The 24100-nt window shown below is 38.8% G+C and overlaps 1 protein-coding gene across 9 annotated transcripts in view; it reads right to left on the bottom strand.

The window, feature by feature from the left end:
- Positions 1-24100, bottom strand: part of relch (RAB11 binding and LisH domain, coiled-coil and HEAT repeat containing) — a 37785-nt gene that overhangs the window by 11200 nt on the left and 2485 nt on the right. For 3 of the 9 annotated variants that reach the window (XM_086306010.1, XM_086306004.1, XM_086306003.1), the window contains exons 2-24: positions 21053-21142; positions 18348-18419; positions 18156-18211; positions 17918-18031; positions 17493-17687; positions 17196-17290; positions 16571-16700; positions 16218-16387; positions 12796-12871; positions 12611-12706; positions 11771-11794; positions 6074-6186; positions 5895-5985; positions 5091-5162; positions 4083-4223; positions 3763-3927; positions 3526-3673; positions 3163-3319; positions 2572-2695; positions 2163-2211; positions 1575-1654; positions 951-1057; positions 669-768 (exon numbers count right to left, since the gene is read on the bottom strand). In XM_086306010.1, coding sequence (XP_086162136.1) covers positions 669-768; positions 951-1057; positions 1575-1654; positions 2163-2211; positions 2572-2695; positions 3163-3319; positions 3526-3673; positions 3763-3927; positions 4083-4223; positions 5091-5162; positions 5895-5985; positions 6074-6186; positions 11771-11794; positions 12611-12706; positions 12796-12871; positions 16218-16387; positions 16571-16700; positions 17196-17290; positions 17493-17687; positions 17918-18031; positions 18156-18211; positions 18348-18419; positions 21053-21142 — 2465 coding nt within the window. The remainder of the gene's footprint in view (positions 1-668; positions 769-950; positions 1058-1574; positions 1655-2162; positions 2212-2571; positions 2696-3162; positions 3320-3525; positions 3674-3762; positions 3928-4082; positions 4224-5090; positions 5163-5894; positions 5986-6073; positions 6187-11770; positions 11795-12610; positions 12707-12795; positions 12872-16217; positions 16388-16570; positions 16701-17195; positions 17291-17492; positions 17688-17917; positions 18032-18155; positions 18212-18347; positions 18420-21052; positions 21143-24100) is intronic. The other 6 variants (XM_086306008.1, XM_086306007.1, XM_086306005.1 and 3 more) reach the window with 5 other exon arrangements.

Below are 24100 nucleotides of genomic sequence, written 5' to 3'. Positions count from 1 at the left end.
TGTTTCCACAGGATCTGAAATTCTGAAAACATAAAAAAAAAAAAAAAAAATTCACAAAAGAACATTTCTGATTAAATTATACTTTCCAACAACACTGAAAGGGAACAGGCCTTCAGCTCCTTCAACTATGCCGTACTTTCAGGGTACTGACCTCAGGTTTTTTCTGACATGTAGCAGATATTTATGTTGTCGCTACTGGGATGAGTGTGCAGTCAAAGGTCTGAGGGTCTAGTCATAAGGTTGGAACCAGAGCACTGATAAGCTAAATGCTACAGTCTTTACTCACATTTAAAGGGCAGAACAGCTTAATAACAAATGTTCAAGAGCAGCAACAGCAAGCAAAGCTAGCACAAGTATAGCAAATATGGAAATGTGAATATTGAGTCTATATTGTTTATAACTCCACAACTGACCATTTTTAGCTCAGTGAAACTATACATGTATTGATAATCATTATCTACCAACTTAGATTCTTTAACACAATACAACAACAATAACTACATAATAAAAATGTCTACAATGCATTAAAAATTATTAGGATTTTATCCATAATTGTGCAGCTTCATTGGTCTATATTTTACTAAAATACATTTTAGTGCAATGTTTCAACTGTGGTACAGTTTTTTTTTTTCCTTCCAAAAAAACCTTTTGTGCTTGTGTGTTTGTACCTCAAACATCCGTGCTGCCGTACACCGGACAAGAGCAGACGTGTGGACCACCCCATACCACAGAACAGTTAGCAGCAGCTCATGGTACACTGGGTTGGCACTGAAAAAACACAAAACAACCCGATTAAGTAATCATTAACTTTCAAACTGTCAAGTTAAAACAACAAACGAGTAACTGTATAAAAGAACCTGCCACATTCTTATAAATGGGTGCGCACGCACACACACACACACACACACACACACACACACACACACACACACACACACACTTCAGCTTACCCCAGCTCTACAAAGGAGGCTTTCAGGCTGTCAAGAGGTGCATGGGACAGAGACAGGGTTGTCATAACATCTTCTAGGAAACCCACCAACAGCTTGCGATCCTCCTCCTTTTGAGAGATGACAGCATACTTGTGACAATTTCATGTATTTCACTGTAACACCTGTATATAATTTATAAGAGTGCGGTTAATTTTATTCTCTTTTTAGTCTGGCCGCTCTGAACATTGACACTGTGTTAAAAGTTGATGCAAAACACTGCACTTAGACAGACAGCTAACCTCAGGCATTAGGAGTGAATTTTATACATGTATTTGAACTTGCAAACACATGTATTTGCAAATTGTGGCTGCTGGATCCAGTTCCAACTTGCAAATACGTGTATATTTAGATTGCATAGACCAGATTTGTAAAATAAAGTGATTCTGTCACAAATTGTCTAATTAATCAAAAAATTGTCTCCCTGGAAAACTCAAACCAACCAAGATAAAGACTTAGCTATTTTTTTTAATAAAATGGTAGTATAACATTTATTCCATCATTCAGATTACCTAAATCTTGAAGAAATCTACAAACTATCAAAAAGTCTGATCACGATTGTTAGTTTCTGAGCAGCTGTTAATTTACCTGGTTATAACATGTCAGCACTCCAGTGGCATAAATAGGAACTGTGGCTTTGGTGAGAATACCATTCCCTGCTGAAGCATCTGACAGGAGAACAAAAGCCGATCATAACAATGAACGCAATAAATTCAGTTAATCAAGAAGATTAGAAATGAGCCGAGACACAAACAAATATGACATGACGAGGTCATTTTCAACCCAATGTACTGGGTTCACATTTGTTAACATGAGTATATGTGTGACACTGTGGCCTCACCATGCATGTTATACTGTTGTGGTTTTATAAAAATGTCAGAAAAGGTCCCGATGACCTCAACACAGCCTGGGTCTCCATACAAAACACATTTCATCAGTGGCCACAATACCAAAACTAAAACACTTGGCAGCCACATAAGACCAAGCACCTCTTTATAATTAAATAAACATGTTTGGAATTTATAAAAAAGGAGATGGAAACACCCATAACAGACTCCAAATAGCTTGTTTACATCAACAGTGTCAGCGTCTGAACTCCACCTATCAACAGTTTCTTGAGAGAGCTGAGAAAACCTTACACTTGCACATCTGCGTCTAGGCTAAAGCTGCCCTTACCAACGTTCTCTTCAGACAGTCGGAGAATCTCCTGGAACTGTGGTTTAACCTGCAAAAGTCACAATGATAAAATGCCAGCATAATACTTATAAATATTGGCATTTACTGTACACACACACACACACACACACACACACACCATATGAACTTTAAAGATATCTTTAAATATCAAACTAAGAATGAACGTATACACAGTAAACTGACACATTTATTGTAGTTGCACTATGTATATGACATGACAGAATAGATTTTTTTAGTGGCCTCAGCTCTAAACACCATTCAGTATTCTAAAAACAAGTGTGCCTGTTCAGGTAAACAAGGTGGGTTGAAATGAGCTAAACTGGAGGAAACTTTAAGAATGCTTATTAAGACTAAACTGTCATGGTTTACTCAGTTATCACAGGTTTACCTTAGTGTTGGTGAAGATCTTGCCAAAGGTGCGGCAGAATCTCCAGAAAAAGCGAGAAAATTCATGAACACAAGTTGATGATGTCACATTTATGCGACCCACAATCTCTATGAGCTGCGGTAGGCTGTTTAAAAAAAACAGAAGAAAGGAAAAAAAATAGAAATTAGTAGTCTGAGTCCATGTTGTTAATGACAATGGGCATTCTTTCATACATCTTTTTTTTTTTTTTTTTTAAAGTATGTTGAGAGAGATGAGATAGCCTTTATTTGTCAGTTGCAGGTCTTTTGCCCACAACCGAGATGACAGACCTTGCCGACCGATGTTAGTAGACATGTGCCGATTACACTTGTGTTACTTGTGTTGTGAGGAAATCTAGAATGTCTTTAATGTGTTTAACCTCCCATTATAAGGTCCCTCTTCCCTCTGAGGATAACAACCACATCCTCATAACATTAGTCACTGCATTTTACCACGATAGCTTAAGGTTATAGTAAGCCTTGGTTTAGGTTACGATGAGTTATTTTAAGTCACTGAAGTGATCAAAACCAAGCTTCATGGGTTTGAGTGTATGTGTGTGCGTGCTTTTCTTACAGCTGGTTGACCACCCATAGCAGGCTCTCCCATCCAGTGGTTCCTTCATGCTCCAGCTGGTGGTCATAGAGTTGCAGCAGGGCACTCAGCATCTCCCTGCTGCCGATGATGGTTGCCACATCTTGGAGGGGAGAAGCTGGCCGGGGAAATCGAGTCACTGCAAATCCAAAGATAGAGGACCAAGGCAGAAACTGAATAATAAATGTCAAAGGCTTAAAGGCCACACTAGCACCAGTAGACTATATGTGAATGAAAAATGTTTGAAAGTTGCATTTTAGTCACACTAAAATACAAACCTCTACTTCTGCTTAGGTTTCTGCATTTCTTTTACAATTGACCTGTGTGTGTTTGTAAACATCCTACCTTCAATTGCAGGTATGTCACCATGGAGTTTGACTCTGCTGGTGAAGGGTGCATTCTGCAGCACCACAGCGAACAGAGGAGGGATAAGAGACTGAAGGGCTGACAGGAAAACATGTAGCTTGTGTTCATCTAGACCATGTTCTCCTTGCTAGAGAAAGAAGCAGCACATATTATGGAAAGTGAGACAGTGCAATTTTATATATGCACTATGCCAAGACTGAAATGAAAGACACTTACTGTATGTAGTTTCTCTATACGTGCCAGTAGAGAAGGAATGAGTGAAGTGTGCAGGGTGCCCAGCTCTGTGGTCCAGGCAGCAAAGGCAGGGATGAAGACCTGGTGGACCGCATTGACCACCCGCTCTGATGGGTCTCCAAGAGACAGCAGCATCAGCTCAAAACCCTGGAATAAAAACAGACAAACAATAGAGCAACACTCAGTCTCACCCACAAAAGCAGTTGTAAAATCCTGGCGTAATACATACAATGCAGAATAGCAGTTGTGGACATCATTAAAACAAATCACTCTCATACATGTTCATCTACAAAGATACACACCTGGGAATACTTATCTGGGTCATCTATGTAACCCATAATTATACCCAGGCTCTTGACCACAGCCTCCCTGACCATGTCCGCCTTATCCTCAGCAAGCATCTGTTGCAACATGGACAGCACCAGGGAGCTGCGAATCTCCTTCTACAGAGACAAACAGTGACAGCAAAAAAAAAAAAAAGACCGACTGAGAATTCATTCAGGTCATATTTTATAATTCTACATTTAGTACATGATGAGTATGGGCTTAAATGGATTATTTCCGAATTGTGGGTGAGCAAAGATATTTATTAACTCTCAAGAAATTTCACTCATTGTTTTTATACAGTCTATATTTAGAAGAATCTTTTGTAGGCAACGACTGCCTGATGTCTGGAACTGATGAACATCACTAAACAATGGGTTTCCTCTATTGTGATGCTTTGCCAGGTCTTTAAAACAGCTGTTTTCAGTTGTTCTTGTTTGAAATTGGAAAAAGATTTATGATCGGGTTGACATTAGGCAACTGATTTGCCATTTTTGCTTTCAAGAACTCCCACGTTGCTTTTAAAATTTGTCCTGGATCATTCTTCTTCTTATACTTCTTCTCTTTAAAGCACCATCCAATCAACGTAGCTGCACCTGGCTCAGTCCGAGCACACCGTGAATCCCCGTGCTCTTCAGATTTAATTGGTAAAACCACTTCCACTGGAAGCAGGAAGCTATACCGTGGTGTGGGTTGCATTTGGATTATGAGCCCTTCTGATAGTTTACTTTCCTCGCAACCCCTTCCAAATGAAAATGCCACACCTGGAATTAACTCACAGCCCACTCAATTGATGAAGAAATAATAAGGAGTGTCCAATTACACTTAAGCCCTTGAAAATAGGGGATTGTCTATAAAGTATAAACATTTCTCAACAGTTATTGCAATAGATTAATGCTTCACAAATGAAAGCTTAGTCTGCACTTTAGGCCCATATTCATCATATACTGTAACTTGAATATGTTGCATTCATAATGTGTTCTTACAGGCAGGTAAGGTGCTAAGGCTCCACAGGACTCTGCCACCAACAATCTCCTCTCTGGATATTTGTGGTTAATCTGGAGAAGACAAGTTTAGAGGAATTGAAGTGTTTAAAGAAAGAGCAATAGAAATTGAAAGAAAAGGAGAGGCAGACGGGAGTGCAGCCACCATGGAATGGAAACAACTCGAGTATCAGCAACATCCTGACCCTGTGGAAACCACTATTTGTCTTTCTGCGCAGATTCTCAGACTCCAAACTGGTGGCAGCGGCCGTTGTCATGGGAGCAGATTTTGTTTATCACACATGTGTTGCATGTGGTGACACAGGTGGCAATGAAGACCAAACCGCTAACCCATTTAACTCAAGGACGCCTATGGAGGTATTGCTAACAGATTCCCAAATCAGAAAGATCTGACATGTTTGCATTTCTAACCTTTGAGTGTTTTTATGAGAGAAAAAGTGGGAAAACAACAAAAAGCAAAACAAAAATACAGAGAAAACGCAAATCATTCATACGTATACTTCCCATCTTTGAACTGAAATTAAAAAACAAAAACAGAGACGGGTCTTATAAATTCAAGTGCTACAGAAAGGTTCACATCACAATGCCAAGCAAACAGACTGTATGCTAATTAAATCTAAATATTTACACACCTGATCACTTTAGCATTATTCATGAATTTCAAATAAACTTCAGATGTTTAAAAAGAAAACAGATTAGAGACCATTTATAAATCAGTAATATGATCTCAAAGCTGTGAAATTCAGTAGGAGTATATTTAATAACCCCTGTAGGCATGTACTCTACCTGTTCCCAGCACTGAGGGAGTAGCTCAGCCTCGACACGTGTGGGCCCCACATGCCTCGCAAACGCAACGCAGCCCGTCAAAATCATTTGTCTTTGGAGACAAAAACACACATTTGAGAAAATACTGGAGGCAGGCAGAGTTTTTTTAACCACAGGCTGTTGACACAAAGTGTTAGCACCTCTGCTCATCATCCGGTCGCTTGATTAGGTTAAAGAGGATGTGGAGAAGCTGGTCTCTCTCTTTAGGCTCTGGGTGAAGGCAGGCAGTACATAAGATGAGTGGAATCAACTCCTGAATTAAAGAAGACACAGAGACAGAAAAGGCTAGGATCAGTTTAGATTACTCTGCAAATACATTTTTAAAAAAGTGTGTGGTTATGGTTACAACACACAGGGATGGAAAGGATGGTTTGTAGCACTCAAGCAGGCCCGTAATTCTATGGAGTAGCAGGAACAGCAACCGGGAAGAGGGGGCTTATTATGAAGACAGAAAATGGGAAAGTCACAAGGAGAAAAATACACAGGGGGTCACTCTTAAAAACCAACAGCAGATTTTCAACACTCCTGCAAACATGCTTACGGTAAATCCCTTGCTGGTTTCATATCTACTCTTCTTTGGACTTTGAGGCACAGAAAGTTATGGCCACATACTGTAGAAGCTTAGTAGTGCATGCACACGGCGGCATATAGACAGATAAACACAAACCTAATGCACTAGTTCTCCTCATATAAATGATTCCTACTTCAGAGTTCAGACAAAGTTCATGGGCCTTCCAGCCAGAGGGGAGAGCACTCAGCTGCCCTTGATACAGGGCCTCCATGGCCAAACTGTGGTCAGCCCTGCATTCCCGCCACACACACCGAAATTAGAGAGTGCACACAAAGTTAAAAATATATTTTTTTTCAAAGTCTGTTTTTTTTCCAGGAAGATATGATGTTTTCCTGCCAAGTACTGGAAGAACAAGCTAAACCCCAATGCTGGATGGACAAAAGGACCTAACAGAGAAACTTGGGTAAAGATAGACTGTGATGAGTCACTCGTTCAATGCTGGACCAACCCTCTGAAGTCACTGCCATGTTGGCTATATTTTAGAAAAGCAAAAATATAACATTTGACTATCAAAAGGGTCATTTTAAGTGGTTACATGACTAGTCCAATAAAGTTGAAGTCAATTTCAGCATTAGAAGAAGAAAAAAAAAAAAAAACAGCTTAAAATGACAAATTAAACAAATTCAGCCAACTTTAACAGTCACATTGAATAATCTTCTCCTGCAGTCTATTACAAGGCTACACATTTTCACAGGACACATTTTGGAGAGTCAACAGCACTGGGCTGATAAAGCAAATAGAGGAATTCATAAACAGCACACATCTAAAAAGCCAGAAACCACGCTGACCCTGTTCTATTTCAGTGTGGACTCCTATGATGTGAAATCTCCTTCATAACTGACCAGTCCTGTGTAAACACTGTGGGCAGGTAGAGTGGACAGAATGACGCCAGGGACCATGGACCAGGGGCCAGATTCAGGGCAACTACTCCTTTTAATTTAAGGACCAATGTAGAAGAGCCTGCATTCAGTAAAGGAAAGCAACAACTCCCTTCCATGTGACTATTCCTTTCAGTCTTTTCGGTTATTTTAACTATGAGGCTATGGAAAGACCAATGTCTGCTTTACCACTCACATGATGGCTTACAACTTTCATCTGAGATGTTGCATGCAACATCTCAGCAGCTCTCAATGACAGACTGCCTTATGTAGTTTCTTGACCCAGATGCTCATTATTGGGTATACCTGTAATGTGTCTTATCTCCAACAAAAACAGTAATGAACATATCTCTCTTAATACTACACACCAACTCATCCATAGTTTCCAGAAGATGCACACTCATTTAAACCACTAACAGGTGACGTGAACACGTGAACAACACTGCACTTCTTTCTCCAGGCATTTCCTGATGGCAGCAGGATAAAGTTGTGTGCCAAACTGCATAAACTGCTCAGGAATGCCTCCAGGACTACAAGGCCAAATCAAAGCATCGACCCAGCCTCTAAACCTCACAGAAGTTGTTTGAAGAACAGCGCGTTGAAATAATTCCAATCCAAAAAGGCCCCACCTAATTCACAGAAACTGAAGACCCAGTGCCAACGTGTTGGTGCCAGACACCACAGGATACCCTTACTGCACAAACTACACATATTATGCACGTGGTTTAAATGTTAAGGCTGTCTCAATACTTTAAGATGACTGGACTTGTTAGTTTTGTTTTTTCCTCGCTTTGTGGTTAGGTTTAGGCATCAGAAGAATTTAAAGTAACTTATTGCTCTTTCCACTAGTTTTTAATGTTGTCAGCATCTACAAACTGGATTATCTGATCACTTGGTATAGATGGCTTTTTAAATTGCCCTGACCTTTTCTTTGGCACCTGAACGTGGTATGCATGCACATCACAATGTGAAGTCTAATCATTTTAGTAGCTCCCTGAGCAATCATCAAACACCAACATCAGGCCAAAATAAAAATAAATAAATTAAAAAAAAAAAAAAGAAATTCCAGCACTTTGGTTGATGCACAACTACTGAAAATTACATCAGCCAAAAGTGGAGTTTAGGCATAATGTCTTAGGTATGAAATATTCCAACACAGAATTCCTGACACAGGTCTGTTTTGAATTCAAACACATGCATTCAATAGTACATTACCAGAAATTGTCTGTCAAAGAAACAGTTCCAGTAAAACTATCAACCTTCTGTGTCATGTCTAGGTCCGTTAAAGATTACAGATAATCTACCCACTAAAAACAGGAAGTCTATAATTGCAGTTTTTAGATACCATCTTTGCCTTAATGATGCCTGGAAAGTCTATATAAAAATAGTACTGTAGCAAATTACTACAAAATAATGTTTTTGACCAAAAAAAAAAAAAAAAAGAAAAAAAAAGAAAAAAAAAGTGTTGCAATGCAATCCTTTAAATTTAAGAAAAACACAGGGTTTGATGATTTACAGCATCTGCTAATACAGCCAGGTGGCAGGCAGTGTTTCAGTGTGTCATACTATCGTTTTAAGTCAAACACCTTTTGTCCTTAAGAGGGTTTCACATTCAAACAAGTAAAGGCGTGTCTCCAGGGTCGTGCTGGTTAGAAGGGTCAAGCCTGCAATACGGAAGCACGGGCAGCTTTATCTGTGTGGGTGTGAGTATGTGTGTACACACACACACACAGTCATGGTCTGTGAATCTAACGGATATTGTACAAAGTCCAACTATTCAAGAAGTCTTAATGCGCTGCTGCATTTACTTTTTTTTTTTCTTCCTGCCAGCCTTTTCTCCCTTCAGTTTGTTTTTCTTGATTTTTAAAAGAGATTAAGTTCTCCATAACTGCCTGGGGGTTGATTAAAACCTCATAACCATGGTGATATGCAAAGCAGCCCGACCAAAGACTACTCCAACTAGATTTACCTCTTTCAGTATATCCATTTGGTTTCCGATCAAGTTTCAGTTCCTTGTATAAAATTTCATGCGCTGCACTTATGTTACGCATGGACACACATAGAACACCTGTGCAGGTGTCAGCTTTTAAAGAGTAATTTCTTGCTAATGCAACATTTTTTGTTTTATTGTTTTTTCAAATCTCCTTTCCTACTCTTCTCAGTAAAAAACAAAAAACAAAACAAAAAAACACTTTTGTTTGTGGAAACAAAAGCACTTAAAACCAATCAGTTGCAGGAAGAAAGCTGGCTGCATTTCGTTAAGTCACCTAATCATCAAGATTTGGGATTTTAAAACCTTTTTTCTCCAGGTTTTCAGATTTAAAAATAGAGCATAACCCCATTTATCAAACAGTTGCTAAACTGATATTTATCAAAACAGTTTCAAAATCTTTGGCATTTAGACACTTAAAGAGATTAGACTGATTGGGCCCATGTCTGATGAGCTTAATAAATCAAAGGTGAGCGAATTGAAGAGACATATCGTACAGCATGGCATATTAAGACTAAGGGCCTGATTTACTAAACAGGGCAAATCAGTGTGAGGTTGCAACTGCAAGAATGTGCTGTAAGGAGCTGAAACAGCAGCTGATCTACTAACAACACACTAATGTACAAACAGATGTAGGCGGCTCATTTCTATAAGAGACCAACCCAATTTAATGGAAAAAACAAAACAACCAAACAAACAAATAAGAAAAAAAACAAAAAAACCCAAAACAAAACAAGCAGATCAGATAAGCGAGTGATCGTTCTGCTACTTTCTGCTAAATGGAAAAAAAAATAAAAAAAATAGAGAAATTACAGTATAAACACTTTCTCTTCAGAAACAGTATGGTAATTCAGACTCAGGCAGCTGAAGGGGAATTCAACTCATACTGATTGAGACTTTGTGGGGTCTAAGAGGTTCAGGCAGCAATTCTCAGGATAAATAACACTATTATTTATCCCTATTTATCCAGAGAAGGGCTTCTTTAATCAAGACTGCTATATAAACATAAAATGTATGGGTCCTGCAGGACATATAGAACACTAAACGTTATATAAGATCAGACGTTGAGAGATTTGCATGTTACTGAAGTTACTCCAGCTGTGTGTAAATGGAGTCATTGTTCTTTTGCACAAAGACAGACATTAATTTAGTACACTGCAGATGTGTCTTAGTCACATAAATTTAATTTTGACAGCGAGACATTTTAATATGATATGTAACAGAATCGGTACTGGACACATTTAAAATCAAACAAAACCATAAAAGAAACCAAATTAAAGTGGAGTGAAAAAGTATTTGCCCCCTTATTAATTTCTTATATTTTTGCATATTTGTCACACAAATGACGAAGCTGCATTTTGTATTTACTTGGGTTATCTTTGATTAATATTGAAATTTGTTTAATGATCAAACCAGCCACACATCTGAAAGCAAATTGATTTGCTCTCCTGATATTTAGACTGTAGTATTGATATTTTAACCTTTTTTTCCCCCAAATTTGCATGTAACTGATGCAAATATGCAAAAAAAATGAGGACTCGGGTAGGGCGGCAAATACTTTTTCACAGCAGTGTTCGTAATGTTACATTGCTCTGTGTGATGTGCACACTGCTGAGAAAAAGACGAGCAGGCGCTCTTAGTTTTTTCATGACCAAATCTCTGTTTAGAAACATGAATAAAAATGAAACTGCGCAAATCATTTAAGGTCTGCTCTATATAGGGCGAGGACACAGTGAACAGCTATAGCTCATAGCTATGGCACTGTGCTCAGCTCTAAACCGTTCACCTGTGTTAATTACACACTCATTCTGACAAAAACCTCCCCCTGGCATTTCAAATAAAGAACACTCCTAGTGAGAATGACAGCCACATTAGCCAAACAACAGCCACACCTCACAGTTACAAAACTGCCATTATACCTCTTAACGAGTAGATAGCAACCCCCAAGGAGTGTGATTTGCTCTGGAATGTTCTGTTAATAAATTTGGCCCCAAAACTGCAACGCAACTTACTTTTTGGTACACACTATTTTTCAGTGTCACCGTTACAGGATTGCAGACTGTATTTGCAAAAAATAATAAATATGGAAAATCAGAGCTTATAGTTGGATTTCAAACAACTTCAAGAGCGTTATGCCAGGATATTTTCCCACTGTTGTCTGTTCTCACAGGAAATAATTCCACTTCACCTGTGCTTAAGTGAAGCTATTGTCCGATCCAACTGAGTTGGACATTTGTTATCTCATGCATTTCTCTCAGGTAAGAAAAAGTTCAGGGCTGCAGCGCATGTGTGAAAATATATTTAGTGACAGCGGTTTTGCAGCAGAAGGAATTGGCATTAGTTACACTTTTCTGATCTACATGTGAGAATCATGCAAATGAGTGCGTGAAAGACTCACCTGGCAAAGATGCGCAACCATTCTCTAGAAGAGAGGCATGCATGAGAGTGAGAGAATGAGTGAGACGAAAAGAGAAGAAAAAAACCGTGAAGGCAAAAGGACAGCAAATATGAGAGGAAAAAAATGCAGAGGAAAAATGATGAGGACTTCTGAAAAACAAATGCCATGACAAAAGAAGGTGACCCGACATATCAATAGATAAGACACAAGTCAGCAGGATCTGGCAGGTAAAAATGTCTCCAACTCTATATTCGTATCGCTTGGGGAACGACAAAAAGGCAACACAAGGACAAAGGCGCTTTGTGCATCATCAAGTTTGAGACATTGATTTAATTATCTCAAAAAACAGAAATCACACAAATCCCACTATTGCCAAGAAAACAGCCTTTGCACAATGTGTAACTCTACAGTTCATATTCATATTGTGAGAACAGTTTAGGCACAAAAGGGAGAAAAAAAAGGGGGTAATGTTCCTTTAAAGCAGTAATATTTCAGTAATATAGCAGCAATATTTCACATAACAGCAGATGGTGAAGTGGACGAATCACCAATGGAATAATATGTTTGCAAAGTTGTCAAATTGGCACCATTACTACCAAAACTACTGACAATAACCACATTAAGCTGTTTAGAGTCATTTCCCCTCTACATTATAAATACACAGTTTAGAGGAAACTTTAGTAGTTGTGAATGACCAACTACTTTTTTTAACCTATTCTCATCCTTGCTGCTCTGTGTGTATCTATTGGTTATTAAAACAAGAAGCCTGTGATGGTGACAATGAATGGGGAAACAGGGAGGAGAAGAAGAGGGCAGGATGACCAGCACAAGCAGGTTTACCTCTCGTTTAGCAAGAAGGACATTAGGGACGATGTGAGGGAGACAGCGACCCAGCATTAGCATCACACTCTCCTCGCTGTCTGCTATACGAGACACCTGGGAACAGGAGGGACATTATATTCCATTTTTCCTAAATTTACTTCTTTTCTTTTTTTTAATCTGTATATGAAATGTGTGCTCCTGACCTCTGCTCCTAGGCGGCTGTCGGAGCACATTCTGCAGAAGGACAACAAGGCTTGCTGGAAGGCCGGAGATAACTTCCTGAGACACCACAAAAAACAAAAGACCAAAAACAGTCACTACAGTCTGCAACACTTAATCTGTACACCACAAGTGCTCTGGAGAATGTCCTGACCGTTGAATGATTGAGGACTGGAATAGATTACCCTGCCACTGAGGTTAGTGCTGCCACTCTCCCATGTAACGTGACATTACCACAGTACTAAGAATAGCAGGTGGCTGACTAACAGTAACGCACCACTCACTTTTTTCTTTTAGCACCACATAAATCAGATTTTGTTTTTTTAAGGGAACACATATTTAAATGATAAAAATAATGAAACATCAAAAAATATCATTAAAAATAATACATCATAGGTGGGACACAAATAAGAAAAAAAAAAAAAATTAAATGAATGAAAGCTCAGTTTCAGTGATGACTAGTTTAAAGCACAATACACTTTCTTACTCAAGAGGGCAGCCACACAACCTAATACCTGGTTTTAGACAAAGACGAATAACTACCTCCATCTAGTGGCTACATTTAGTGACTACACAAAAATGGCCAACGTGGCTGTAGTAGACACGGTTGGTTCTAATAATTTTTACAACTATATATTTTTTTCTTTTTGGCCTTCAAACCCCCACAGAGAATTTTACATTTTAAATTAAATAAATAAACAAAAAAATCTAACCGTAAAAGTGCAGAATTTTTAGCTTTTATTCAGCTTTAGCTTTTAACAGATATTACATTAACTGCTTAGAATTTACAGCCACTTTTAAGTTTAGTCCCCCCATTTTCAAAAGCGCCAGGTCACTGGACAATTGACTGATGAGCAGTTCATGCCCAGTGAGGCCTCTTCATTTGTTATTCCATTAAAATTTAAGCAGACAAAATATCTGGAGTTGATTCCAAGTATTGAGCGTCTAATTTGATAGCTGGAACTTCACTGGAACTTTCCAATGACGTCCAAAGAGATGTCAATGTAAATGAAAGAGGCCAATCTTAGGCTGAAAAACTAAAACATACCTCTCAGGCAAACGGCAAAAACTTTAGGAGTGGCCAAATTAACAATCTGAGTCAATAACACTGTCTTAAGTAGTTCTATCACTGTCAAAGTCTACAATCAAGACACGCCTTTTATGAAGGCAAATGCAGGGCTTAGAGGAAGGCACACTCTGAAGAACAGATGGCTATATTGGACTTTGCCAGACTAAAAGAGCATGCACCTATCTGAACAAATGAAACCAGGTTTATCTTGTATCAAAATGGTGAGAAAAGTTTTGAGACCTCACAGTCTGAAGCATACCACATTATCTGTCTAACATGGCGGAGGCAGCGTGAACACACATCTACAGGGTGGGACATTTAAATGGATGCACCGTAATAACATGGGAATGGTTGGTGATATTAAAGTCCTGTTTGTGGCACATTAGTATATGTGAGGGGGAAAACTCCTCAAGATCGGTGGTGACCATGGTGGCCATTTAGAAGTCGGCCATCTTGGATACAACTTTTGTTTTTTTCAATATGAAGAGGGCCATGTGACACATCAAACTTATTGGTAATGTCACAAGAAAAACAATGGTGTGCTTGGTTTCAACGTAACTTTATTCTTTCATGAGTTATTTACAAGTTTCTCTTTGTTCACAGCCATTGACATGTCAAAGAGGTTAACACGTGAGGAGCGGATCGAAATTGTGTTGATATCTGGTGAACGCAGTAACCGGGTCATTGCAGCAGATTTTAATGCAAGACACCCTACGAGACCACCCATCTCCCATGCTACAGTTAGCAAACTGCTTGCTAAGTTTCGTGAAACTGGTTCAGTGTTGGATTTGCCAAAATGTGGACGCAAGAAAACTGTCACTAATGAAGAAACATCAGTGGCTGTCCTAGCTTCATTCAGCCAGAGCCCACAGTGTAGCACTCGCCACATGTCACTGGAGAGTGGCATTAGTCGAACATCCCTTCGGCGGATATTAGCTACTCACAAATGGCTCCCTTACAAACTCCAGCTACTGCAGCATCTTAACGAGGATGACCCAGATCGGCGCACAGAATTTGCAGAATGGGCAAAACAAAAATTGGAACAGGACCCTCAGTTCACGGAGAAGATTTTGTTCAGTGATGAGGCAAACTTTTATGTGAATGGTGAAGTTAACCAACAAAACCACCGCTATTGGTCTGACACTAACCCACATTGGATGGATCCCTCCAAGACTGTTGGAACAACAAAAGTGATGGTTTGGTGTGGTATATGGGGTACAACGATAGTGGGTCCATTCTTCATCAATGGAAACCTCAAGGCCACTGGATATTTGAAATTGCTACATGATGATCTGTTTCCCTCTTTATGTACTGAAGCTGGCACGTTCCCTGAGTTTTTCCAGCAAGATGGTGCACCACCACATTATGGGTGCCAGGTCCGAGCATTCCTAGATGAACAGTTTCCTGGAAAGTGGATTGGTCGTCGTGGGCCAGTTGAATGGCCCCCTTAAGGTCTCCCGATCTGACCCCCTTAGACTTTTACCTTTGGGGTCATTTGAAGGCAATTGTCTATGGTGTGAAGATACGAGATGTGCAGCACCTGAAACTACGGATACCGGATGCCTGTGCTGGCATTTCTCCTGCGGTGTTGCTATCAGTGTGTGAAGAGTGGGAGACGAGGGTTGCATTGACAATCCAACACAATGGGCAGCACACTGAACACATTTTATAAGTGGTCAGAAACTTATAAATAACTCATGAAAGAATAAAGTTACGTTGAAACCAAGCACACCATTGTTTTTCTTGTGACATTACCAATAAGTTTGATGTGTCACATGGCCCTCTTCCTATTGAAAAGACAAAAGTTGTATCCAAGATGGCCGACTTCTAATTGGCCACCTTGGTCACCACCCATCTTGAGGAGTTTGCCCCCTCACATATACTAATGTGCCACAAACAGGACTTTAATATCACCAACCATTCCCATGTTATTACGGTGCATCCATATAAATGGCCCACCCTGTAGTTTCAATTATTGATGTGACTGTTGATAACAGTAACACGATGAACTGTGAACTGTACAGGGCTATACCCTGTCATATTCAGACAAATGTTGCAAAGCTGCTGTTACTGAAGATAAAACTGAAAGCACAAAGATACACAATCAGCAACTGAATTTGGCTGCACTAAAGGCCTGGCAGGACATCTCAAGGGATGTCCACAGGTTTTAGACTCAGGCAGTTAGTGGATTTACATATGTCACACGGGTATTGAAAAAAGCCCTATATTTTTTGTTTACATTTGAGCATCATATTTGCATTCCTTGATACAGGAAATGTTAGGAAAGTTGGGTCTTTGTTTTGCAAGTTTTTTTTTCATGCCTGAATTTTCACTCACCTGTTTGGCTGATCAAACTGGACAGGTGGCTTATTCTTCAGCTTGCTGTGAGTCTGTGGGTGGAATTGTGATGTGTTCTGAGTAGAGAGGTTGTCTGCGTTATTGTCAGGCTCTGAAACCCCTCGGATGTCCAGATACTTGCCATTATCCATGGGAGGCTGAGGATAAGACTACAAGATGTTAGCATTATAGGGTCAAATATTTGGGCTTGTAACAAACTACAGAGAAACCGTCATACAGACTGAATGATTTTCCTTTCTTCTTGCTTTTTTTAAAAATTTACTATAGAAAACTGTGTGACTGGTAGACATTTAAATAAGCCTGTGCTTTACATATTCAAAATGACCACATACCACAGAAAGAGGGTCAGCGGAGCAAGCAGTGGTAGCAGAAGAGGAAGAAGTGTTAGGTGTATTCTGAGAGCCCAGGTCCAAAGTGGTTGGAGGCGGGGAGGAAACTGTCCTCTTCAGTGTTTGAATCTCACTGTGGGGCAGAGGTAACATAACATAAGTCAAAAAATACTACATACTTAATCAAGCAGCAAGTGAACGAGACAATCGACTGTTTCACCCCTACCATCAAAGTCATGCTTGAACTGTTCAGTAAAATTGGTCAGAATCCTGATGGTGTCAATTAAAGACTTCACATGACAAGAAAATTAAGTTCCACTTTTTCATCAGACCAAAGTTTCCTCTGTAATTTCATGCAGCTGTGGTGCTTGGGAGAAATTTCCAATCTGGTTTTACACCATGGCCAGTTTTGGTCACGGTTATAGAAACTGAAAACTTCTGAGACTTTTTTTTTTTTTAATGAATACTTCTGCTGACTCTTTGCTCAGCAGTAGAAGGGGTAAATGTTCTTGCTGAAATGACATGCAGTGAAAGAGCTATGAATGTTGGAAACCTTGTCAGGATCAAAGACTTCAGAGTTTTTCAAAAAGAATAGTATACGAGCACAGACATGCACTCAAGCACACACCATTGCAGTTTCTTTATCTGCTCTGCTAGGTTCTGCTTCTCATTATTGAGGAGGCTTATCTGGTACTCCAACTCTTGCACGACTTCTGTCTGCTGCTAAAGAGAAGAAAAAAAACATAATGCAGACAAATTACAAACTCAGCTCAAGAGCCGGAGCTCTGAAGTCACAACTTCTTCAGATTTAACTGAAAGAGAAAAATCACTTTGCGTTTAGTTTCACAGCCTTTTCTCAATGAATCTCTCTGGTACTAGAAGGAATACAAAGCAATAAAACAGGTTCAACTCAGCGTACACACACCTGTTGTGAAAGGTCAGGCTTCTTTAGTGGATCTTGGGCAATGCAGTTTCCAGGAAGATCGACAAAATCCACTCCAACTGACACATCAGCTGTGTCCCGAGGAGAAGGGAGGGGGGTGCCACAGCTTCTGTAGAGCTGCAACAGGTCGGGGGGTTTGGGGATGTTGAGGCCAACATCATCCCACAACTCAAAGTCCTGGGAAGAAACATAAAGCAAAACAGTTTAGTAATTGTCATTTGTGTCAGGCATGGGCTCTTCCTTTGCATTACACAATTATGTGCAAGTACAAGTTTAAATTATTCATACTACCTTCAGTACTTTCTTATGAATTAGGATGTTTTTTGTTTTTTTTTTTGTTGAAAAGGAGACAGACCTAATTTTAAAAATAAAAGACTAACTCCAGTTAGGCATTTACCATCCTTTACCTGATCATCATTTTCATCAGAGAAGGTGATGGATGAGAGTTTGTATTCATTTTTCAATAAATACTCATTCACAAGGAAGTTTAAGGCTCTTTTCTCCAGTGGGCGGATAGGCTCCTGAGGCAGAGAAGAACAAGGTCGATCACGGCAATGTTCTCACAAAGGTTTAAAGGGACACATTCGTTCATTCTTCACTCATTTCACCACAAAGGAAAAATTAGAAAGCTTGTAAATCCCCCACCTGAATTTCAGGGCTTGACTTGTAGTTTTTTCTCTCCTGAGAGGGCACTTCGCTCTCTGAGAAATTGAGAATATATGAGATAAATTTGAAAGGATGCTGAGCATCACTCACCAAAAGGAATTCTCTGACAAAAAGAGAGAAAGCTGTAACAAAAAGGGTTCAGGTGGAGAAGAAGTTAAAAGTGCGCCACACCTGCTGCCTGAGTCAAGTTGGCGCGCAGAGCCTGAATGGTCTCCTTTGCTTTCCGTAGCTCAAACTCCAGCACTGGACAGGAAGTGACAACACACACAGGAAGTGCATCCAACCAAAGACAGGGAACAAACAAATAAAACAGATGGGTATGAAAAACCAAACAATGACACAAAAGATTAAAAAGTCATAAAAACAAAACAAAAAAGGATGCATGCAAATCATGGGTCTAAGGAACGCATGCAGCAGAGGACTATGGTAAAGCTGGCAAGATGTTTCTTGGACAGGTGTGTTTTCTGCATTGAGACGCAGCTCAATGATAGAATTTCCTGCCCTTGTTTTCCTCTCATTAATACTTAACAAATGGAAGTCCAAATTTACCTACATTGTAGCTGAGAGGCAAATAAATCCATTCAGGCTACTAAAATGTATCCTTGATAAACTAGGAGCTGTCTGACACAGGTTTTTATAAGTAATAAGTAATTTACACATTTTAATTCAAGCCACTCAAGGGACAGCCAATGCTCAAATGTTTTGTTCTTAAGAGATAAGACCATCACACTATGAACACCACAACATAAAGCTATTTCAGCTAACAGACAAAACGTGAGTTTGGCATTCTTTGCTAGGTTACCGATTTAGACTCGTCTTTCTTGACTTTGACTTTGCAAAACAAATAAAAAAAACAAAAAAAAACATAACACGATCAAGCCAATCATAGAAACTCGAGGAAGCTGTTTCTGGCATCTTATATACTATCAGAAGGAGCAGAAGGTATTATTTATAAAAATGTTTATTTTTAATCTGTAAGTAAAAATGGTAAATGCTAGATTCATACTGATTTCTTCTTTAAAGAACACACAAGGTCTTAAGACATGTTAGATTAAAAACACACGCAAAAAGTAATAAGCAATGGAGCAGGAAAACTATGTTGCATAGCTGTGCACTGAAAAATCTGCAATTTGGTCCGTCTCTTGTTTCCCCAACATGTGTCACTTAAGGTTTAAGGCTGCTGTTGGTTTCACACTTCTTTATAGCGTGAAACCAGGTTTCACGCTATAAAGAAGAGCTTAAAAAAAAAAAAAAAAAAAACAACAAAAAGCCGAAAAACATTTTCAGGAAACAGTCTGAATTTCCATATAAAGGTCAAAGCCAATTTCTGAGCATTAAAAAATAGTAAATTTCTGCCAGAGGAAACCGAGTTACCATTCAGACCTTCCTAGCAGATCAAGTGCACAGGATGCAAACGCAACAAAATGGAAAACCAAGAACTGAATAACGGGAAGAGAAGGAAAAATAAATAAATAAAAAGCAAAAAGCTAGACTGGATGGAGTGACTTGTCCAGTATTTTACTGGGGTTTGATCAACGTCAACGGAGAAAGCCAGAAAACCCAGAGTCAGACAGCTGGGGGCAGGGCTCTTACAAGAAGAACAAGTTGAGCGGAATGAGAGTGGGGATGTTTCAAAAGTAAAGAGAGAGGAAGGGAAACATGGCAATTTGGTAGAAAGGGCAGTGTGTGAATAGTCATTTTTAAAAATGATGCATAATTTGGAGGTGTGAGGTGGAACCAACATCTCTGCTGCATGGTTTTAACTGGGCCCTTACTTCATGTCATCGTTTTTCTCAACTGATAAAAGCCCCAAACCAGAAGCAAGCGTTTCCCGCATTTACATTATTGGTGCATTAACTGGCGTTACCCAAGACTTTACCATCAGAATGCAACATACACATTTAAATTAAATGACATTTATATTCATAGGACAATCTATATGCCATCCCCCATCCCATCATGCTCTACAATCTATTTCTCACCCTTAATATTCATGTACAGTGGAAGGGAAAACAAATTTAATGTAAAAAAACAAAAACAAAAAAAACAAACAAAAATACACAACATAATCCACCACTTTAACAGTTTAGGCACAGTTTTGGGACACACACTTACTTTTAAAATGTGTGGATGGCTGCAGAAAACTGTTACTAGCTTTAACCCTTATAATCTAGCAGACTTCTCATGGCTAAACATTAATGTCTTCATCTTGAGGATTGTGAAACTACAAAATTAAAACCAGAAGGGGATTTGGTTAATACACATAGTCCCTGCCTGATCCCATTTTGCGTTCGGCATTCTACATAAATATCAAAGGCTTACTCATTTATTTTTTCCTTTAGTCCACGGCATAAAAATGCTCACCACACAACACCTGAAAAAAGGCAATATGCCAGTAAATGAACACCTGTTCTTAAACCCAATGGTGTGATGACACATCATTGGCGTCAGGAGGAGCTGTTAATGTGTTTAGCTAAAACTATCAGACTGTGTGTCACGAATGAGCCATTGAGAGGGGAGGGCGGGGGAGAGTGCGCTTTTTAAATAATGCTGATACATGTTTGGTACCAAAAATACCACAGACTGGTTTTGCTATGTGACGGTTCGTGAGAGGAGGCACAAAGACCTCAATGAACTTAAAAAGAGAAAAATGTGACTAATTTATCCCTAATAAAGCAGGACTGACAGAAACACATTTGTGTTATTAAGCAGAGTTTATTTATTACTGGTCATCGTTGTTATTAAAGCAGCTTTTAGATTTCATTTTGCCATATTCCACGGCGCTCCCATTCAGTCATTGTCTACTCTCCCGATCTTTTATCCCCAGTGTAAGCTAGGCCTCTTGTTTTGAGCCCTGACCGTATGGTTCATCTTACCTGCCACCCGTTCGTCTGTCTCTCGGTTACCGTCATCTGAGTAACGAGCAAAGTCCAGAGAGTCTAAGGTGCTGATGCTGCCTGCTCGATCTGAACAAAAACACAGACACAGAGACAGAAGTGAGACAAGTATACACCTGCATAACCATACAGCTAAATGATTGCACTCCCCAAGAGCTCACAGTTGAAAAATTTAACTGTGCAGCCTACATGGTGCTCTATAGATTCTTCTCTATGAAATAATAGGATCAGCTTCAGTGTGGTAAAACCCACTTCCAAACTATTAATTCCACCAACTATACACAAGGGTAGGCAGGTGCTAAGAGAAGGAACATAAAGGTGATAAATAAGCACACTCTTTGCTCATATTTCACTGGGCTAGGCTGCTCTGATAGCTAAGACAATGGTGTTGGCTTTCTTTCCACAGCAACGCAAGTGTGAGATTGGCCTGTTTGTTCTCTGATATCAAGATACAGTACAATGTCAAGTCATATGTGACCTTGTTGGCCTGAAAGACCAAAAAAAAAAAAAAAAAAAAAAAAAAAAAAAAAGCTGTGTGAGTAATTTAACTGAATTAGCAAATCATTTCCACTCATTAAGTTATAACTTGTATTATAAACTTTGATCATATTACTACTTTGGATTGTTAAAATCCTCTAGAGTTTAAAAAAAAAAAAAAAAAAAAAAGACTGAGGAAAACTTAGATATCAAAGGAAAAAAAAAAAACAGCATGTATTTCCCTTTGTAGACAAGTAATGTATTTCACTAATATTTCTTTTTCTGTTACATATAAGGTTTGTCTATATAAGCGTATACAATATTTTATGTCATGTTCAAATTCACGACCATGCAACTTTATGATATAGTGACAGTGTTTCTCCAATGTCTGTCTACACAAGTGTCATTGTTCTGCCAAGTTGATGTCAGGCAAACTAATTTTCCTGCATAGAAAGCTTCCAAACATGTTTACTTCCTGATGATGTGTGAGGACATTTGTTGTTAGTAGCTGCAATCCATCTGGCAAAACAGTGAGTAATAGAGTTTGCAGGTGTGCGTGCATGAACGGAGCAAAAGAAAAAACAAAAAAGTAATTTGATAATGTGAGGGGGCATTTGCAGATGTCCTTTGTGTACATGTCTGATGTGCGCAAAAAAAAAAAAAAAAAAAAACAAGCCTGGTTGACCTTTCATTTCCTTGACAGATTTGACACTTCAGTCTGTCACCACCTCCCTTTATTCAACCCCAGCTGATTATACAACACCTAAGCGCACACAGATGATTGTCTTTCTACTTGCCAAAACAGAAAACGCTAAAAGATATAAACTGAAAGCTAAGGTACACGAGTTTACATCAGGGCCTAGGAGCTGATATTGATGAATGGTCAGGAGGAAGCCAACAGGCACTTTTAATTTAATGGGAAGGTTTTTGGCAAGACTGATTTAAACTGTGGTTATAAATATGGGATGAAAAAGTGGAGCACAAATTATAAGTGAATCACAGACAAGCACACAAACCTACACAAGATCAAATATCTTAGGTCTTAAGAAAATAAGCCTTTTTTGTCTGGCAGCAGATCATTTTATTTACGTCAGTGTGTATGTATGTCTGTATGCATGTATGTGAATAAATGATGATGATTTCTTATTGAGATTTTACCACTGATTCTGTTTATCTTAATATTTTCAACTCAAACTAACAGAATAAAGCCATTTGAGGCACAGTTTCCAGTACAAAATTACTATGTCAAGTCAGGATTTCCTATTCCTAAGCATGTTATCATTTCAATCGCTTTGCATAGTATTAGAAAAAAAAATCAAATATATGTTCATGTTTACTGTGTGAATTCATACAATACAGCAATATACTCCTATTGACAGGTTACATTAGAGTGCAGCACACTGAAAATGTAGTTTGGCGATTTCAGACTAGGACAGCACATAAATTGTGGTCACAAATGATCTAGAACTGATAATGTGAAGCTTCTATTTAACCTATTTAAAGAATACAAAAGTTCCTGCAACGATTACAAATAAACAGTTGCCTGTCTAGCAAGAGGTGAAGAGAGAATCCTGCAAAATTCATTGCAGCAAATTAGCAAGGTGGTGGGAGATGGCATGCTGTGTCATGTGCCCTAGAGCAACAGCTGCAGATGCAGCTTGTATCACAGTCATTATCCACACACATGCTCACTGCTGATTCACAGTCACAAGTTTTTTTTTTTTATTTGCAATCACCACACCAATTACATTTCAGATTCATCAGAGATTTGTTACTTCGTCAGAGAGATTTTGTTTTAAATTCTAGCCTGTATCACATATCTTAAAAAAAAAAAAAAATATATATATATATATATATATATATATATATATATATATATATATATATATATATATATATATATATATATATATATATATATAATAGCACTATATGGATGAAACCTATCCAAGGAAACTATCACACTCTCTACTGTATGCTGCAGGTACAATATCCATCTTTTCATTAACTTCAGACTTGATAACAGGCATCAGCATCTATGGACCAAATTTATTTCAACACAATAAGTCATCATAAACTAGACATTATTTTATTTATAGTGTTTACAATCATAAGGATCACAAAGTCAGAAACCACTGAAGGGGATTTGTTTAAAAACAAACAACAACAAAACAAACAAAACACACACGAGAAATTGGCTGTTGAAATAGCAAGCTGTTCTGTCAATGTAGAAAAATAAAGCAGACATCCAAACAGTATCCCTCCTTCTTTAGCAACAAGAGCAACTTAAGTAAATCCTAATGTTGCAATGTGGCAGAGAAATTCTCCCACATGAAAAGAAAGATAATTGCAGAGATCACATGAGGTCTGGACTATCAGCTATGCTAGGATGAAAAATGACATGGCCTTCAGCAAAGTCTGTCCCTCATATCAACTCATTGTTACAGGCTACAGGCTTGTAGATTACACCACTTCTCTATGATGTTCCTGTCACAAGCACAACAGGGGAGGTGTCAGGTCCTTTCAAACTCATGGTCTTACCGTGTTCCA

This window comes from Aulonocara sp. 'chitande type north' Nkhata Bay, linkage group LG9 (genome assembly GCF_057382095.1).
Source record: "Aulonocara sp. 'chitande type north' Nkhata Bay isolate Kocher_YH1m ecotype deep benthic linkage group LG9, A_spYH_male_GT1.1, whole genome shotgun sequence".
NCBI classification, from domain to species: Eukaryota; Metazoa; Chordata; class Actinopteri; order Cichliformes; family Cichlidae; genus Aulonocara; species Aulonocara sp. 'chitande type north' Nkhata Bay.
The sequence above is the reverse complement of the archived record's forward strand: the minus strand, read 5'-3'. Positions and strand labels throughout refer to the sequence as shown.